General features: G+C 44.6%; 1 protein-coding gene across 1 annotated transcript in view; it reads left to right on the forward strand.

Annotated features, from left to right (window-relative positions):
* cutlet (chromosome transmission fidelity protein 18 homolog) overlaps window positions 1-20,341 on the forward strand; it is a 163,385-nt gene that overhangs the window by 11,730 nt on the left and 131,314 nt on the right. The window contains exons 4-6 of the mRNA XM_084585871.1: window positions 2,077-2,157; window positions 9,837-10,031; window positions 19,353-19,499. Of these exons, the coding sequence (XP_084441997.1) occupies window positions 2,077-2,157; window positions 9,837-10,031; window positions 19,353-19,499 (423 nt within the window). The remainder of the gene's footprint in view (window positions 1-2,076; window positions 2,158-9,836; window positions 10,032-19,352; window positions 19,500-20,341) is intronic.

A 20,341-nucleotide genomic window follows, 5' to 3' on the forward strand; every position in this document is an offset into this window, starting at 1 on the left:
AGAGTAAATTCTTCACTATTTAGTAAAGACACAACCGAGGTATGCTTATGCAGTGCAGCTGAAGCATACCAACTCGTACATGCTGCACTTCAGATTCCCTTAGCTGCATTCTGTTCCATATCAGTATCCTTTTTGTTGAAATATATCAGGAACTGAGATGGAGTGCTTTCCCATGATTGGAAAGTCAAAACAACCCTGTTGCTTCATCTACTGGCATTGCATTACCGCCACCTACGAAGCAAACCAAAATGCATAAATGACATCCAGCATTTTTAACTCCTCACTGTTAACATTTTATCGCAAGATGAAGGCTCAGAACCCTGATGGCTTTTTCTTTGCGAACAATGCTTCTTGTAGCACCAGAGTTCTTGCGCTCAAAGCCACCAAAGTTATTTTTTCCCTCCAAACTCCACATCCTACCTTCAACCAATATGCAAAGAGACTATGCACTCTGTCAAGTTGCTGTACAAAACAAGGTTGGTAAAGTGTTTACAGTAAATCAAAATTATTTGAATTCATAGAAGGGATGTTTTGCGATCGCGCTGATAGCACGGCGCGACTGCGGCGGCAGCATCCGCCGCTCGCGCAACGCGTCTATGAGGGAGGGGGGAGAGGAGGAATCAGTCTGGGGGAGAGCGCGCGTTGGCGCCGCCCCCCCCCCCCCCTCTTTCCCGCTTGCCATGCTGCTTGTGTTCGTCCACCACCGTTGCCCAAGGAAGCAGACTTTGCTTTGTGTCGCCAGCGCGCTCCGCTGTTCCCACGGTAGACGCGTGGGAGCCCGCGAGCAGCCGTGTGACAGCGATGGACTCGCGCTGCTTACCCCGTGTCTTTTTTTTTGTTATTTTTGGCAGCTTTTAAGTGTGAACTATTGTAGTGCCATGTTCCGGACAGTGAAAGCAGCAGAGACGACTGCGTCTGCTGCTGAGATGCAGCGTCGGCGCTGAAACACGGCGCATTGTATCTGCTGCGGTCACTCGCTGCTATAGTAGGCATTCATCTTTGTGTCTTATAGTCCTGAAACTTGCGGGGTTCTGGCAAATTTCCCCTAACTCGGCACTAGCTAAGAGACAGTCGGCGCCTCAAGTTCGTTATATCAAGGTCAACTGCCGCGACATGCTCGTTACATGGAGTTTTCAAATACATTGATTTCAATGGGGCGGCGTTGGGGAATTGAAAAACTCCGTAATATCAAGGAATTCGCTACATGGAGGTTCGTTACATCGAGGTTTAACTGTTTTAATTGATGCGAAGTTTGCTGTTCAGGTGATTTCATGTGTCTGGAATGACCGGAGAAGTGAAGCTGTAAAATCTGTTTCAGACAAACAGGTTTCAAATGTGGTGACATGATGTAAGAGGGCCTATATATGGATACTGTGGAGAGCTTTCTTGAAGATGAAGCTTGAGTGAGCATCCAACAGACTGCTGAGGTATCAGAATCTTTTGAGGAATTCGTATCTGCAGACGTGGATCTTGTGTGCTCCCGAAGAGCTTACAGACTGTGCAATTCTTGCGAAAGTAAAAGGCACATGTGCCATAGAAGATGACTACGAGGACATTTCACAGGATAAAGTGTAAGCATCCGAGGGTAACGAGCATGTAAGAATGCTTCAAAGGTATTGTGAGCAACAGTAAGGCTTGCAAAGCAAAGTGCTTTACCTCCAGAATTTGGGAAGGAATACACTTTGCACTCACAAAAAGACATACTAGTATGAAGGACTTATTTAAGTTTTCCTGAACAATTTCCTGTTAATGCGGGTGAATGTATTTATATGCTGGTCTGCAATAAAATGATCAACAGTGTTTTTAGAATTTTTGGTTAGAAGACACCTTGCTTACAAGAGACATCTTTTTCGGGTCCCTTGAGTGTCTCTTGTAACGAGGTTTTACTGAAATGGACATATTTCCATCTCCTGAAACATACCTGACATATTTGCAGCCTTAGGGCATATCACAAGCTGGTTTTGGTTTGAGCTTTTATTGCTTTGGATTGACACTTCAGGGCCTGTTGTCATTAAGGGTTGTCTTCCGGCATGAAATTTTTTTACTCTGATACTGGTGTTTCTTTTTCTTTTTCAGCTTTTGCTGCCCAACAATCGCCACAAAGGCCATCTTCTGTCGAGGCCATTTTGGGATGTTTGGTATGATGCACAGGCAGAAGTAAGACTTTGAAGTTTTATATTTTCCTTCTCTTGCAAGATAACATTGGTCTCTCTTAGCTGGAGTAACGTGCTGCGGCTTCCGTCAGTTAACTTTACATGGGTTGAATTTTTTTATTAGTTTATTTTTGAAAGTGATGGCTGTGGTTCAGGCTTCCTGTGAACCGTGATATTGTTTTTATTTTCTAAAGCATCAGAGCTGCCAACCGGTCATTAATGTAAGTGTACTGCCACAGGTGTTACTGTGGCACTAACGGTGTAGGACAACAGTGTTCTACTCTTATCGTGGAGCATGCGTCAGTGGACACTATTTACATGACTTGCTTCACAAAATTGGTGCAGCATTGTGAAAGGTGCGCTCAGTGTTGGCCAACTAATGATGGGGTGTCATGTAGGGTCAGGAACACCTTGCGCCACTGCTGACATTGGACAGTTTTCCTCACGGTGTTTAAAATTTTTCAGCACAAGAGTGTCAGTGGTATAATGGTGCCCGCTACTTCAAGCTGACCTTGAATGACTGCTGCTTCAAGTGTGTGCAGCAGGGTTAGTTCCATTGTCCAGACTGCCTTAGGACACTTCTCATAATATGGCACGTGATGTGGCTGACTGCTCCTCGCTATGCAACGCCATCTCTATCAGTGGGCTGTGGTCGCATATTTGTTAATGCCCACGAAATAGAACTAGCTGAATCGACTGAAGTTGGTTCTCGCTTTGGAGCATGGAAGAGATGCCTGAGGTATGAGCTTGGGAAAGGAAGCTGAGGTGCCTTCAAAAGGCTTGAAAGTCTGGTGTTGATCCAGTTCCTTCCAGTTGGCTCTTCCAGAGAAACCACCTTGCAGTTGCTGATTAAAAAGACAAATAGGAAGAGCTTAGCAGCATCCACTAAAGCTCTGCTGTGGTTGCCAGAGTTTGCAACCACAGTAGTCACTCTGGATTCCTGAGGGTGCTGATAAACTTCCCGTGTGCTCATCATTAACTGAGAAGGATTTTCGTGGAGTCTTTCAGTGAAAACATGCTGCCGTGTTATTCAGCCAAATCACTCACTGAGTGAAATGCATTTCATGAGCCTTGGAACGCCTGGTTTTTGGACAGTAGTAGGAGCACGTGGGAGCTTTGTATCTTACCTCGCACGAGTTCTCTGACCAGGCTCTGCGGGCTGCAGTGCTTCGTATATGGGTAGCCATCAACCTCTTTTTGAAAATATTTTGAAAAGGCAATTTGAAAACTGCATTGCGACGCCATCTTGCAGCAGCTACCTGGGATCGCGACAATTGTGTAGTGTCCCATTTTATCGATAAGCATGTGTCACTTTTGCTAGACCGTGTTTCAGTGCAATTGGCCAAAAAAAAAAAAAAAAAAAATGTTTCCTCTTGAATAGCAGCGTGTAAATCCGTACATAATACTGCCGCGAAACCTTCGAAACTGTATTTGTTTTTAACAGCCGCTGGCATAAAGGCTTATCACTCTGATTCTGGATCACTTATCAGTTCCATAATCTTTGTTTGTTAATGCTCGATGTCGCTAGTCACATCTTTATCATTTTCGTTGTAGCGCAAGATGCACTGAGATCTATCTCCAAGATTCCGGCCACTCGTGTGTCTTTCCACAATGTTCCAGCCAGTGCTGGTAGCTGTTTGCGACGTCATCCAGATTGTTTTGAGCAGCCTTTAAATTGAGCATTGATGAGTGCAACGGGCATTCTTTGTTCGACGATCGACCAGCACGTTTGATGCTATCGCCGCCGCCGAGTTGCTTAGTTCTTTATTGGGCGCAAGTCAGCCCAATAAAGAGTTAATTTCAGTACCATCAAGCCTGTGTCTTCTTTTGGTGTCAATGGCCTTGTCACCACTACGTGACAATACGAGATATTAGTTTCAGGATAGTAAAAAATGGAAAAAGAAAGATTTATCAGTATAATGCAAGTAAAGAAAAAAGCTCACTGAAAGCAATCATTTGCATTGCATTTCACACTCGACTTGGTGGACACTTACGAGGCGTACACTCTAGGTGTGCATCCAAGTCACCCAGACGTCCTGAGAGTTGGGGCTTTAGGCATCGTTGTCTCTGGGTGTACCATTTGTTGACAGTTCCTGGTGAAAGACTTATTTTATAGAAACTCTTTTTCGGTACTGCTATGTCCATTGAGTGCCACACATTTCTTTAAAGCACAACTGTCAAGTTTCTCGAGAATGTGGGCTCAAGTTCCAGCTGTCAGATTGCGGAGCATGTCTCGAGACGCCCGTTTCAGACATTCGGCGGCAGTAACTGCGTGCTCTCCGTGCCTTATCCAGTCTAGATAGTGGTGCTTGACACAGTGCCAATGCTTTCAGCAACTGTTATTGCTTTCCTTTTAAAAGCATTGAATACTGTTTTCATGATTCTTGCGTCATGCAAGGTGTAATTGTCCTGCTTCCAGTACAGTAGAACCCCTTTATAGTAAAGTCATTGGGACCGGCAAAAATCTTTACTTTGTCTGGTTCCTTACTATATCAGTTGTTGGTGATAATTCGGTCCTGGAGATGCTGTCTGATAAATAAATGGTTACCTGCTAAACGCATCCTGTTGCTTAAAGGCAGACGCGACCTCTGAAAACCGAAAAATCGTGAAACATTCGATTTTTGGAAGATCGAATATTCTGGTAGCATGTCTTATAAACTACCCTTTCGGTAATTATCGATGCCCAACTCGGCACAGAAATACTCGAAATTAATTGTATAACAAGTGGTGGCAGCCGCGGAGCAGTGAGCAACGCTGGAAAATTCCCAAACTTTGCGCCGCACCATTCCTCTTCCGCCGAATTGAGCGCCATCATCTTGGTCTTGTTTTGTTTGTGAATTCTTGCGCTTTCTTCTGCCACCCTCGGCAGCAGGAACTGCGGCGCGGTCGAGGCATGGCTTGCTTCCAATTGGGAGCCTCGCGGCGGCTTTCGAGTTTCCAACGCTCGAATTCAAGGCTGCGATTGGGCAAAGAACGCGGGAGATCAAGCGACTGCTATTGGCTGCTGTGCCCTCTGACACGCCGATCTCTGCCGACTACTTCCTTGCATCATCTTCTCCAGCTCTTTGCTGTCATTGTTGGCTGTCTTTGTACTTTGTGCGTTCTGTTCGCTTTTCACCATTTTTGCGATTGCTGGATTTACGATCTCTTGTCGTGCCCTCTGGCTGATTTCGAGCAACGTGTTAAATGTTGCGTGGCCGCTCACGATTCCCCAAGATGCGACACGCGTTCAGTACATAGAAGGGAAGGCCGTGCTCACGGCGAGGCGCGCCTCTAACGACTGCATCGACGCCTGCAGTGTCTTAGCATCTGTTACTGTGGAACTTCGAAAACAAGGAAATAAAAAAAAGCCCCTAGTCTTGCTCCGCGATACCTATCCAGAAATTACTTCAATGAATATTGCAATGTCAACACATTCCGCAAATTCTACAGGTCTGGACACATGTGACCCATATTATATACTTCTGTAACTTGAGAGCCAGCATACACAGCTTTATGAAACTTAATAGTTATTCAAATGTCCATGCTATGAGCCTGCCCTAAGAATTTCATTGAGATATCTTGACAAACAAAAAGTTAGCATTCTCTCAACCTTCTAGGGCCGTTTTCTCAGAATCACTTTTTGCCTAGTGTGGCTGCTTAGGACAGGCATATGTCGGGAACCGCTTATTAGATTTTCATGAGGTTTCTTTTATTTCATACCTCAATAAATTTCTGATGGCAAGGCAATTTCCTTTTTTCAAGGTATTGTGTCTGGAATTAATGATAAACAATTAAAATTTGATCAACGCAGGTCTGATTAATAACACTGATTTTGGGACTGTGTTAAAATTTTAAAGGAAATTTGGAAAAAACAAATTGTCTTGCCCTGGGGCCACTATCCAGCAATGACCATAACGAATTTCATAGTGCCAGCATGTTTTGCAAATTCTCCAGGCCTGCTCCAAGGGACCTTTGTAAACCATCTTGATATACTTCTCTAACTTGAGAACCAATGAGCCCAGCTTCATGAAACTTGGTAGTTCTTCAAATGTATGTACTATGAGCCTACCCTAAAAATTTCATTCAAATATCTCAAGAAATAAAAAAAGTTGGTGTTCAAGGGTAGCGTTTGTTGCTTGCCGAAGTAAGGTGTCTATTTGCTGGACCTCACTGCATGATAGTTCGAGGTATGGTGTAGCATAAAGAATTCGGCTGAGAAATTGTCTCTTTCTTGAGAACATAGTGGCAATAAAGACGAGGATGACACAGATGTTGACAGCCCCTCCGGGGTGGCATAGTGGTTACGGCGCTTCACTACTGTGCCCAAGGAAGCGGGATTGAATCCCGGCCTCGGCGGCTGCGTTTCGATGGAGGCGAAACGGAGTGGCGTCCATGTGTGTGCGATGTTAGTGCACGTTAAAGAACCCCAGGTGGTCGAAATTTCCGGAGGCCTCCACTATGGCGTCTCTCATAGCCCGAGTTGCTTTGGGACGTTAAACCCCACAAACCAAACCAACCAACAGATGTTGACAGGACAGGCTCTAACTTGTAACTTTATTTCAGGAAAACCATCACATCGAATATATATAGGAGCTGTTGCCACTATTAGTCAGTGAGCAGGTGCACGCAAGAGCACAATAAAAAAACAATTGGTGGAAAAAGAAAAAGGAAATAAAATATAAAAGCATGGTGCGGGGGATCACACACAAAAAGAAGACACGCCTTGTAAAACCGAATCATTTTTAAAAGCCCTTGGTCCTAAGGCTGTCCACAAATAACAAAACACAACAAATAACATGGGGGAAACAAAGAAAACAATCAGAATGAGGATGAAGTAAAAAGAAGAAATATGAAAGGAGTGTGCAAGGCTCTTAAGCTAAAACAATCATAAGATGTAAACTATACCAAGCAAAAAAAGAAAAAGGCAAGAGATGTAATAAAATAAAACGAGTGTGCGAGGTTTCATGCAAAAAGAAAAGGAGGTGAAGAGACAAAATGGAGGGCGAACAAGAAAGCAAGACATGTAGTGAGACTAAAAGTCATAAAAACTAGAGGTATAAGTTTATACGAAGTCAAAAAAACAAAACGAAAATATGACAATTATGCAATTTAAGGAAAGAATAGAAAACCAATTAAAAATTAGAATTCAAGAAGTAAAAAGAAAAAATCTGAAGTGGAAAGAAAAACAAGATAAAACGAATAAATTGAAAATGCATAAGAAAAGGGGAGAGATAACCAACAAAAATTCTCAAAACAGGAGTGTACATGGCTCCATGCTAAAACAATCATGTGATATAAAGCAGGTAAAATGAGAATGGGCGTATGGAAAAACAATTGCGAAGAGCGAGAATATCAAGAAAATTAAAACATACAAGAAAACGTGAATAAAAGCATAATACTAGAAGTGATGTTCCTTATCAAATGCAGCAACCGGGTGTGTGTGGAAAGCATGCAAATAGGCTAACACCTACGGGTGGCCAAGGGTTAACAGTGATTTGGTTTAACAAGGCATGTCTCCTTTTTGTTTGTGATCCCCAACACCCTGTATTTATATTCTATTTCCTTTTTTTCTTTTCTTTTTCCACCAAGAGCTTTTTTTGATTGTACTCTTGTATGCTCATGCTCACCAACTGATAATGGTAATGGCTCCTGATGGTGATGGTTTTTTCAAAATAAAGTTGCAAGCTAGCACCTGTCCTGTCTACATCTGTGTTGTCCTTGTCTTTATTTGCGCTATGTTTTCAAGAAATTGCTACCAGCTAGCCCAAACCAAACATCTGTTGCATTGTCTTTTTGTGCCATTTTTTTCATTTATAAGATTTTTCGTATACATCTTGCGAAAGTACCTCTAACGTGGCTACGAATACAGCAGAGTTTGATTTCATGTGAAACCAAATCCTTGCATGAACACAGTGTCCTCTTTCGCTGTTTCTGTCTTTTCAAAGGCAACAGATGAAAATGCGTGCAGCAGTCAAGTGCTGCAAAACTGCATGCTCTGTGCCTCCAGTTTTTGTCACCACTGCCTCATGCTTTGTGCAGCACAGTGCTGCTAGCGTTCGGTCATTTCTTTCCTATTTCTCAGTGCAATTTTATTCTCCTTTACTTTTTGAACGGACCGTGCTGCCTTCTTTTCATGTTTGCTTAACATTTTTTTTCCTACACGCTGTATGCTTTCCCTTGCGGCTCCAAAGCCTAAAGTTGGCTTGTCCTGAGTCATGAGTGCTGTTAAGCCTAGTGGTAAAGCCATTTAAAAACACTCTGTGTTATCTTCATTAAAAAAGAAAAAAAAATTTGCCTTGCAGTTCTAGGTAGCGTGCATGTGGCAGTGTCGTTTCGTAGAAAGTCATCGCTGCGGCCAGACGCAGTTTCCTATGACCAGTTATATTACCAAAAATGTCTTCACTGTAAAGGGGGAAAAATGTTCAGTCATCTATAGAAGATGAACTGAGACTTCAGTTTCACTTTACTAATCGAGTTTAGTCTGGCATGGTTCTGCTGTAGCGTGTGCATGGTGAGGCAAGTGTGCTGAAATCGTGTTGAAAGCATATCAGTTGAAACTGCCAACTGACCACTAAGGGTGCCTCTTCTTGCTGTAAGCTTTGCACTCTGTAATGATGAAGCCGGTGCTGCGAATTCGGGCTACAAGTTGGATGTGCATAAATATAAAATGGAAATTTTACATGCTGAAAACCTAGGTAAAGAACCTTGCATTATATGTGGGATTTTACAGTGTATTCAGGCATTAAGAAAGTTTGTTAGTTTTCAGGTGCAGATACCACTAGTTAATATTCTGAGGGAGGTATGTACAAAATTTTATACAAGGTGTCGTAATTAGTGAAATTGCAACATCATGCTGCTAGTTAAGTAAACACTTGAAGGTGTGTAGAAATAACTTCTATTTTGAAGGCGCACATTACCCTTGAAATTGCAAAAAAAAACAAACAAAAAAACAAATTTGATTGGCAAGCTATGTGCACAAAAAATGGAGAACCTCATGTTAACCTGCTCATTGTTTTGTTGAGTATTATTTGCCATGTTCTCTGTGTGGCATAAAAGAGGCCTTATTTGCAACATGAAGGATATGTGGAGTTGAGCTGAAGCCCTGCTAGGTGCAGCACACTCGGAGAAGTTGTTTGTTTTTTACACAGTTTTAAGTGTAGCGTGCCAAATGGTTAAGGCTCTTAGCTGGTTTACCCTCCTGGAATCATGTTGAAGACAAAGGTACATAGTGGGATTATGGAAGAATAAAGAAAGGGGGGGGGGGGGGGAGAGAGGGGGTTCAATGAAAAGAGGTGAACTTATGTATTAAGGGAATAACATAAGCAAAGAGAATACAGAAGGGACTGAATGAACTTAAGGGAAGTGCATTAGTTTAGGGCTTGGCTTCTTATTTTACAGCAAAACAATTTCACATCGAAACAGTGCATTGACCGTGGATCGTCATATTGAACTTATGCTGCTATATTAAGAAAACGTTACAATTTAGCCTCTTCATTATTACTCGTGGCATTGGATATGGTTGGTCGTGTTTGTGTAATATCCCCCATTTGTGGCCGTAGTCGGACTCACTCTTTTGAAGGCACGCTTGGTGTTCATGCTCTAAAATCAGTGAAGCTTCTTAACAGAGTGTGAGGCCTTCCTGAGCATTTGACAATGCTGAGCTGTGTGCTGATATGAGTATTTAATTTCTTTGGCTTTCAGCTGGAAAGACAGAAACAAATGGAATCCGAGCGGACGGCCAACATTACCAAGAGCCACGCGGTGAATTCACTGCCGGAGGGTGTTGTGGGTAATGAAAGTGGTGGTGGTGGTGCGCGCAAGGCACGACCTGTGCCCACATCACTGTGGGTGGAGAAATACCGCCCCTTACGCTTTGTGGACCTCCTCAGTGACGATGTGAGTTGGCTTTCCATGTTCTCTATGGTTCTCTGTCGGTTTGTTACTGAAGTATTGCTAATCCTGTTGGTTTTGTGACAGCAATCCACAGCGAACAGGCAGCGCCACGAGTGGGCACCGGAGAATTTTTGTAGTGGCCGGCGCAGCCGCCTGGGCAGGGCGCATGCTTGAAAGAGGCGGTCGTGGGAATGTAATCGGGGTCTGTGCAGCAAAAGGGGGGTAATTTCGGCCAGCTGGAGGGATGTAGTGAAGCATAAACAATGCGGCAGCCACACGACACAAAACGGAGAGACACGGACGAGCCCTGGCTGCCTGCTGGGCGTTTATTTCTAGGCTGGAAACACGAGAAACAGAAGATGGCAGAAGGAGAAGCGCGCGCAGTTGGAAAAGGCCGAAAGAAAAAATGAAGGGGGAGGAAACGGGGGATACAAAATCACGGTAAAAAATGTAAACAAATGCAAAAACCTTTGTGGCAAACACCCTTTCGCCCATGTGTAGTAGAGCTTCACACAAAGCCAGCCTTGAACGCTCTGAGCGGGACTGGCTGAGGAAAAAAAATAAAAAATAAAGCTTTAGGGAATTGAATGGCGGAGAAGAATGGAACGAGTTCGGGAAAAGAATAGGAATGAATGAAGCTGGAGCCGAAGAGGAGAAAAAAGCCTCCAGAAAACGCAAAAAGCCTGAAAACTGAAGAACTATTATTGAAGCTTGACAATGCCGCAGGCACTTATATTACGCAAAAGACTTTCGAAAAGCTTTAGCTGTCTTTCTGGGGAGGTGGTTGCCACTTTTCTTGACTATAAAGGAGAGAATGGCAGATTGACACTGATCGCTCCGTCCACGCGTTGCTTGCGCACGTGGTCGCTGATACGGTGACAAAGCTACGAGAATAGAAAAGTCCATTACAGCATTGCATAAAAAGCGATCTATGGTTTCTAATACACATGCATGTTTTCCTCTCTGTCAGGCATGTAGGGATTGTAGCATGCATACTTTTCTCTTTAGTTGAAAGAACACCCTGCCGCAAATCCCGACTTGAATGCTATTTTTTTTTTTTTGTAACAACAATACTTACTGCCTCATTTTCAAGTCCTCTGCTATTGCTCGCTCAAGTATTGTTCGCTTCAAACGGCATTTGCAGCTATCATGCTTCCAATGATTTTGTTGCAGTGAACTACCTCCGCCCCAAGCGCGGCGTGATGAATAGAACCAGGGTTGTGCATTCAAGCCGTCACGGGCACTCTGCCAAGTTCGCTCCCTGCCACCGCAAGATCTATCAAAAGTATAGTCTGATGTTATCGCTGCGTAGCATCTTGGCGCGCTGCCATTAAACAAGCTGTGGATGCAATGGTCGAAACAGAAGGACGTGGCACCGAAAATTTTTTTTTCCTTTTTTTAAATTCTTGGAGGCAAAAGTGGAGGTGGTTTCATTATGCGAGTGGGTTGATTACGCGAGTACAGTATCACTTTTCACGATCGCAAGTGGTGTCTCAAGCTGATTTCTGTATATCTAATTATCGATATATCAAACTATTTCGGGATCCCCTTCAGGTTCGATATATCCGGGTTTGACATTATAGACCACAGGATAGCTTAAATAAAAATTCTGCTATGATCAGCTGCATTCAGGAGCGTGGGACTGCATCCATGAGCAGTCCCAGTAGACGTGCATTTCATTTTTCGGGCATGCCAATTGGCACTATGCGGATAGTGCAAATGCTATAAGTTGCCCAATTTCTTTTTTTCGCGTTTAGAAGGACTGCTAACTCAGGTGAAGGCAGTGTTTCCTCTTTTGGGAAAAACACTTTGCGGAAAATCTGGACGCGGCAAATCCGGGCATGACTGCCAGCTCGCTGCTCGTTGGATGGCATCAATCCAAACTTAGCATCGCTTCGCTTCGTAAAGCTTATTTGGGGACGTGAAAAATTTTTTGAGGCCAGTGAAAATGTGTGCAACCCAGTAACTGCAACATAGCAATTCATTTGTGACCATAGAATGCTGCGACTAGAAAGAATGATTGGTGAATGCAACCCACGCACAGCAGATCCGTCGCGTCGTTGCAGCATGGCCGGGCGCACTAGCCACTACAAAAATCTCATTCCCGCCGCGAGGGGAGCACGCATCGCGGCGCGACATACTTCTGCACGGTGCCCATGAGGGACTCACTTAGATAAAAAATGCACGAGTAAATTAAGTGCAAAGAAATTTTTATTGGCCACAGAGCAAACTTTAAATTGCATCATAAATGCACCTCCTTAATTACCACAAAGTTTTATCTTTGTGCTTTGTTATGTGAGTAAATATAGTTAGAATAATAAATTAATGCATCCTTGGCTTCAAAACTGTTTTTTTTCTTCGGGAACTATAACAGGCTGTTCCAGGTGCCACGAGTTCCATAATTTGTGACACCTATGGTTTTTTCCATGTTTTTGCCAGCTAGACCGATGATTGGCGGTTATGTTTGCCTTGCTCTCACTCAGTTTTGGAAAGGTATAGATGCTTAGGTTGATTTTTTGTTGTGCAGCAAGATTTCTTCATAAGCGAAATAGATGTAACGTCCGTATACATGCTGGTGTTATTACTTTGCCACTTGCCATAGCAAAGGATTGTTCTTTCAACAGTGGGCTGTATGCTGAAATATAGGAAACCCAACATGGAGTTTGTTTCATGATGCCAGGGCTCAGTTTCTGGCGGAGCGGAGGAGCACTACAAAACCTACGTGCAGCCGTGGTCGCACAGCGCATAGCTGTCTGTGGAGTCTGTGCAGCCCGCTCGCGCAGCAGTGCGTGCCAGGTGCAGCCGCACGCGGAGAAGGAAAATGAGGAGGAAGGGGAAAAGTTGCGTGCAGGCGCGCACAAAGCCGGCGCTCTTTGCCAGTGGGGTTTCTTGTTTTTGCTTTTTTTGGTTCCTCAGCTGACAAGGAGGCTTGTTGAAAACAGTTTTTTTAGCAGTGCCTTCAAAAGCGAGAAATTATAATTCTTTGATCGCTGCGAACATTATTTTTAAAGAGCGCTTGTTGGCAGGCTCAGACATAAAAAAAAAAAAAAGAAAACATGCGGATTCGCTACCCGAAGGCGAGAAGCAAGCGACAGGTATTTTGAAGGACTTGAAGAGGCACTTCTTGTGTTGTTAAGGTGTGAGAGAGTAAACAATAATGTGGAAGCCCCCATGTCTTTGTCCATGCTGTTCAGAGAATGAAGGGTTCAGTCTTCTCGTGGAAAGTCATTGATAGCGTGCACACAACAACGAGTGCTCTGGGTGCCAGTTGGGGAGCTTTCTTTCCCTTTCTGACTGCCCACTTGAAAGGGGCCCATTCAACTCTTTGGCGACATACGTTTTAGGCAGCCTCCCAACAAGGCCAACGAAAGTAACCATTTCCACCCATAATGACCCATTCACTTCAGCAGGGGGACAAATACACAGCATGGTACCGGCGCCGTGGTGCCTGTTTTCAGCATGTTTTGGAAGGGTTCCCTACAAAGGCACAAAGCATGCCGCCTTATCCAAATTTGGTTCATACTGACAGCGGCCAGGGTTTCTAACAACCTAGGTCACTGATGAGAAGCCGAGGCATGCTATTTTTGCGGCAGTTTCCTCTCTCCACGAGACCAACATCGAGGAAATGCGTGATGAATTTCGGTGCCGGGGAGATGGCTCTGCAGGGAGACCTCTGTCTTTGTACAGTTCTACAGTCATACTCTGCAATTCAGTTCAGTCATCTGCTGTTTGAGCTTCAGAAGCAGGATTGCATATGAGAATACGATTGACTTAAAAGAGGGGGGGGGGGGGGGGAACGACAATCGCCCAGTTACCATTTACCACACAAGTTTTGCAAAAAAGTGCACATCATTTTTTCATTCACGTCCTTTTCTTTTTTTTTTTTCCCCTTTGTTGGGACGTAACGGCGTCCAGAATGCGACTGGAGGAAGAGAAACAGCCACACGCGCATGCACGTAAATACGCGCTGGGATGCGGAGCAGACGACAACATGCCTTTCAATGCAGCGAGGAGCAGACGACGCGGCCGCGCTGTGTGGAGGTTTTGCTAAAATCTCCATGAAGGGCGCTGACGCACAGAGCGGCGCAGCGCCCCCTGGCTTTTTCTCCCCTATTACAATACAAATAGCTCATGAAAGCTAGGGCAGTGAATGGCACTGAGAACTTAAGCAATTGGACAGCTCTACTTTATCCCTTAAGTACTTTCTTCTGCATTGCTTTCTAGCACTTACACTGTTTGGCACAGTGGTGCAGATGGGTAGACTTCTTCACTTAATTTTTTATTAATCTTACCAGGGTAATAAATAGGCGGTAAAAGTATAAAATAGTAATTTTTTGTGAACAGTGTCAGAAGGAATATAGTAGAACACGTCTATGGTAAAGTTTCTCAGAAAAGAAAAAACTTTACATCAGTGCCTTTATAATGTATCACTTGTCTGAGATGGCATGGGTCTGAGGATAGATACTGTGGTCTAATTTGGCTACTTACCTATCATATAGCACTAGTTTAGAAATAAAACGCTTAAAAATGCCTTCTGTCCTGCTCTGATCATGTGTGCTGATATTTTCAGCTGTCACAGCTTATATTACTACGTTTTCGATTTTGTTTTTCTTGTGTGATTACCATGTGCATACAGAGAGAGAGGATTTGGTTTGGTTTTGGGGTTTAACATCCCAAAGCGACTCAGGCTACGAGACGCTGTAGTGGAGGACTCCGGAAATTTCGAGCACCTGGGGTTCTTTAACGTGCACTGACATCGCACAGCACACGGACGCCTAGCTTTTCGCCTCCTTCGAAAAGCAGCCGCCGAGGCCGGGATTCAAACCCGTGTCCTTGGGCACAGTAGTCGAGCGCCCTAACCACTGTGCCACCCCGGCGGGGTTGAGAGAGAGGGGTTCAACAGGATGTGTTGTTGGACCAGTTGTTTTATAATGATGGAAAGTTAGGTTGCACAAAAGGACATTAACAAATGAGGTCAAGACTGGACTAGTGCAAGACGGGATTGCGCGTGATATGAACCAAAAGACTATGTGAGCATGACATCGTCTTCTTTGGCCTCAGTGTAATTTAAGAGGAAATGAATTAAGAAACGTACGTGTCGCAATAATGCACAGCAAACCTCCCACGCAGTGTCGCCACATTTTGCGTTGCTGTGACCATTCGCCTTTCTTTTCACACTGAGGTGCCTTGCTGCTTTTTTGCATACTTTCCTTTCTCAGCGGCTTGTGCTGCCTTCTGCTCACGTTCATGACGAGTGTTTCTTTCTTTTCTTTTTTCTGTGTGTGCCACGAGCTTTGCCTTTTGACCCCAAGGCCGTTGAAGAGTTGGCTTCTGCTGTCAGCTCACAAGCCTGGTGTTTAACAGGCTCAGTTCAGTGGGCGCTATTTGATCGTCTTTGATATTCACTTTTTTCCGACCGTTGACCTTGTGATTATACCGTTTTGTGTTCATTGCTCTAAGATGGCCTAGGCTTTGCGTGTGCTGCAGCGCCATTGTCTGGAAAGTATGTCACATGACCAAATGCATTACTGCAACCATCTCTTTATTAGAGCTATCTTTATTGCAAACGAAAAAAAATGCGCAGATGTCTACGTAGGGCAGAATAACACTGTTGATTTGATTTCCTATGCCCATGTTTTTACTGTGTACAAGTTTTCTACAGTGGTGTTCTACTCGAACTCACCGAATATCCCCTTGAAAATCCCATGTAAAAGTATAGGAAAGCTGCGCCGTATATCGAACTCAATTTTACTGGCCGTTCGATATATCGAACTCTGCACCGCGCACTGGAAGGGGCGCCTTCCCCAAAGATCGCATCACCCTTGGAAGGAATGACAGGGAACAGTTTGGCGACGGCTCGTCTAGGGCAGCGCCGTGCCCTTTCCCCAAAGGCGCGCGCATCTGCGATGATTGCTTGCCACGCACCAGCACGTGACGTTTGCAAGCCATGTGCGTGCGTGACTGCTGATACGGAGCAGACGAGCCAATGCAGCTGTGGTGTTCGGGAGAGGGAAAAAAATGCAATATACCGAAGTTCAATGCTGTGCCCATTCATCTGCCGAGCTTTCTCTTTCCTTCCTCTTACTTTCCCGGTCTTCGCAGCTTGGCAGACAACGTCGGACGCTTGTGTGTTGTGAACCCTCTGTGTGCGGCGGTTAACGTGCGATGCGCGTCTCGTGTCGTCTTGCTGAACATGCTGCGGACACTAAGAAGCGGCATATATAATTTTTTTTTAGCGCAGCTTTTTGGCGCCCATTCCTGCGTTTCGCATTGTCGTCGCCGTTGCCAGCGGATAATGATGCGTGCATCCCAAGCTGAAACGCAAAGTCACGTTGACTTGACTCGCTATCGGCTTCAGCGGCATGAGCTAGTCGCTGCTATCTCTTCGCCGCACAACGCTCCTATGAGCCCACGCAGTGCCTCCCGCGACCTCCCAATCACTGCTCTCTCTCCTCTCCTCCTTCATTGCCACCCCTCTGCGGCGGCAATCAGAGTGCCGGATCGGTGGCGGCGGATCTCGATATGTGCACCGGCCAAGCCAAAATGCATACCTCAATCTATCGAAAAGCTGAAACAGCTGATGAGCTGCGCTCAAATTTCGCATTAGGGAGTAACGTATTCAGTGGCATTTTTTTTTTCTTTTTTTTTTTGTGAGTTGTCCTTCTTTGTCGTCGTTCTGACCGTGCGGCGTAGCGTAAGCTATGGCAACAGGGGACGTTATGAAGCGGTAGAATTTTTTTTTTTGCGACAGTTGATCATCTTTGTCGTACTAAATGCGCGGCATAGCGTAAGCTGTGGCGGCTGCGGATGTTAAGAAGTGGCAGATCTGTTTCTTTTTTCTTCTTTTCTGCGATAGTCGTCCATTCTTGCATCACGAAAGCATGCTATCAGCTGCAATCACGTCACAGTCTTTTAGCATTGTTCACTTCAAACGGCATTTGCAGCTATTGCAAATGCCGTGGCATGATAAATCGACCCAAGCGTGGTGTGATAAATCGAACTAGGCTTGTGCAATCAAGCCATTACGAGCACTCTGCCTGGTTTGCTTCCTGTCATCGCAGGAGCTATCAAAAGTATAGTGAGAAGATAAACACGCCGTGTCATTTTTGCTGAGTGCTGCCAGTAAATGAGCTATGGATGCGGCGGCCAAAACAGAGGGAACTCTTTTTTTTTTTTAATTCTCGAGAGCAAAAGTGGAGGGTGGTTTCATTATACGAGTGGGTTGATTACATGACAAATACAGCACAATTTTTCCCGATCACAAGTGGCCAATTTTTGTATATTGAATTATTGATATATCGAACTATTTTGCGATTCTCTTCGAGTTCGATATGTCAGGGGTTTGACTGTATAAAGTGTTGTGTTTGGGAGGGGCAAGTGGATGCTGTGTTGGATTCATAGTTCTGAATACTGGTGCTATCACTCTGTCGTGGTTCTGGGGAGCTGGGAGGATGAAAAATCTGTTGTATATGTGGCTTGAGCTTACTGGAATGGTTCTAAAGGAAATAATTGGCACTTGTGGTCAAGGTTAAGGCTGCATGGCGTGTTCTGTATGATGTACAGGGAAACCTCATTATAACGAACAGTTAAAAAATCTGAAAATAGTTCGCTCTATTCATAATTCGTAATATAAAATTTCGTAGAAAATACACACAAGAGCAGTGAAATTCAATCAGAGAAGGCACAGCAACTCGGAGGGTGCCTACTTGGGTCACGTCCATTTATTTATGCGCGAAGAACTTCGTTATCGCGGCCTGCTTTTTTGTGTTGATTGCGTTCTGTATCATGCCCTGTTCCACAGTTTGCAAACACTCAACAAGGGCGAACCCACTGCTCTCAATAGCACTGCAGTGGCGGCGCATTAAGTCCAATGCAGCAAGTGCTTCTTGTGAAGTCGGAATGTTCTCATCGTCTTCACGGTCAGCCTGAGCTTCGTCTGCGGGATGTTCAGAAACTTCCACAGCGATTTCGGCGTCCGTCAGTACAGCCGTGGTTGCCGCGATGTCGTCGGTTGCCGCGATGTCGTCGCCGCCTACAAAGTCCTCTACAGTCATTGTTGCGGGCATGTCACCAACAAAACGCGAAAAATCGTTCCAGGCTCATCGAGCTCGCGGAGCTCTGCTTCTGCTTCGTCAGGATCGTCCCCATCGTCACTTGATGCACGGGCCTCTGCTGGAACAAAACCTGCGTGCCGAAAGCAGTTGGCAATTGTTTCGCCTTTCACGATGTCCGATGCCGCTTCAATGCTCCCAGCAAGTCGATCTTCAAGTCCTGCTTCATAAGAAGCTTCACTAGAAGAGTGTCAATCAGTCTCCTCTTGTAAACTGCCTTGAAGGCCCTGATTTTATCTTGAGCTTGGTCTTTAACGTCAGTGCTGCTCTTTTTTTCATGTTCACCGCCATCACAGCACTGTGCACACCCGCGCACCACACTCGTCGTGACGATCGACGCAGCCTCCGCCGAACGATACGACGGCCACGCCGCGACGCCGCTGCTAACACTAAAAACGCGAAAAACGCAAAAACCAAAAAGGCAAAAGCAACATTCGATCGCGCCGCTGCCGCTGCTGCTGAAGTGGCGCTGTCAAAGATTGTGAGATGCGAACGATTTCTTATGACCTCCGAGATCACCTTTGACTGTCAACTCCCAATGCCGTCATGGCATCTGTGGCGCTGTCAGTGCCTGTGAGGTAGTCCTGAACGTTTGCTGCGCCGCACAACCCACATGTAGTGCAATGAAGCCTGCCTCCTGCTAATAAAGTGAGGTAGTGCTTGGCGTCGCTAAGTTCGTAATATTCGTTTTATGCTGAACCGCGTTTGCTATGGGAAGTTAAAAATACATGTGTTTGACAAAATAATTTCGGAAGAGTTCGATATATATTCAGTAATTCGTAATATGCGAGTTCGTTATATCGAGGTTTGACTGTACCTTGCTGCAGTGGCTCAGGGGTGAGGGTGCTCGACTGCCGATCCCAAGGATGCGGGATCAAGTTTCGGCCATGGCAGCTGCTTTTCAATGCAGGAAGAAGCAAGGGGCCCATGTACTGTGCGATGTCAGTCCACATTAAATAACTCGTGGTGGTCGAAATTTCCAGTGCTCTCCGCTATGGCATTCCTGATAGCTTGAGTCACTTTGGGATGTTTAACTTTCAAAACCAAACTGTATTCTTTATGAACTGCTGAGTAGCATTATTGATCGTTTTCTTTTTAAACTGGCTTACAGGGTTCTGGAAGCTTTTGATTCATCTTATCGTTATCTGAGCATTTGTTTGGCTATTTTTTATATGCTTCATTGCAGGCTTCTTATTTTCTTCCTTATATTTAGGGTGTGAACCGAACGCTGCTGCAATGGCTAAAACTGTGGGACTGTGTTGTGTTTGGCGTGCCGGAAAAAGTAAGATATCTGGAAAAGCGCTCAACTGCAAACAACCAGAACAAATATTTCAAGCGATACCTACCAGAGGTCAAGGAGGTAAGTGAAGAGTACATGCTACAGTTCACCTGAATTATCCTTTCTTTAAATGCTAAATAATAGATTTTTGCTATCAGAAACTTAGATTTGAAAGAGTGCATTATTTTCTTTGTTTCTATGCTGCTTTAGTTAGTGGGCAGAGGGTAGTACTACTGCATAGCTTGTGCCAGCAGTTTATTTGTGCTATGTATTTTGTGTTGTTGAACCTGCAGATTTTGACAAAAGTGATGCGGGTGATCACTGTCAAAGCGTAATGTCTTATCGGGATCCCAGAAAACAGGGAACAGCGACATCGTTAAGCGAGTTGTTCTACATTTTTTAAAAATCTTGCCAATTTCAGAACCTGGAATCAAAATCCGAAAAAAGAGGTAAGGTAGATGAATTCAGGATCTAGCTACAGAATAGATATTCAGCTTTAATCGAGGATTACGACCTTAGTGTAGAGGCAGTGAACGATACCTTCAGAGAAATCATTACTGAGTGCATGGTAGAAGTAGGTGGTAGGATAGTTACAGATGGAGATATCAGTAAACTATCTAAGCAGGCGAAAGATTTGATTAAGAAATGGCAAAGTATGAAAGCCTCCAACCTAACATGCAGGATAGAACTGGCAGAGCTATGAAAAGTAATGAGTAGGCATCAAGTGATCGACATAAGGATGCATAAAATGGTGAAGAGGAAATTGGGCATAGGCAAAAATCAGATGTATACGCTAAGGGACAAGGTGGGCAATGTCATTGCTATGATGGACATGATGTTCAAAATAGCCGAGGGGTTTTATACTGACTTATACAGTCATGGGCAGCAGCAGGATTTGTCTTTGGGGGGGGGGGGGGGGTAAT

The sequence above is a fragment of the Amblyomma maculatum genome, unplaced genomic scaffold, assembly GCF_055883805.1.
Source record: "Amblyomma maculatum isolate TAMU_Amacu unplaced genomic scaffold, ASM5588380v1 scaffold_13, whole genome shotgun sequence".
NCBI lineage: Eukaryota > Metazoa > Arthropoda > Arachnida > Ixodida > Ixodidae > Amblyomma > Amblyomma maculatum.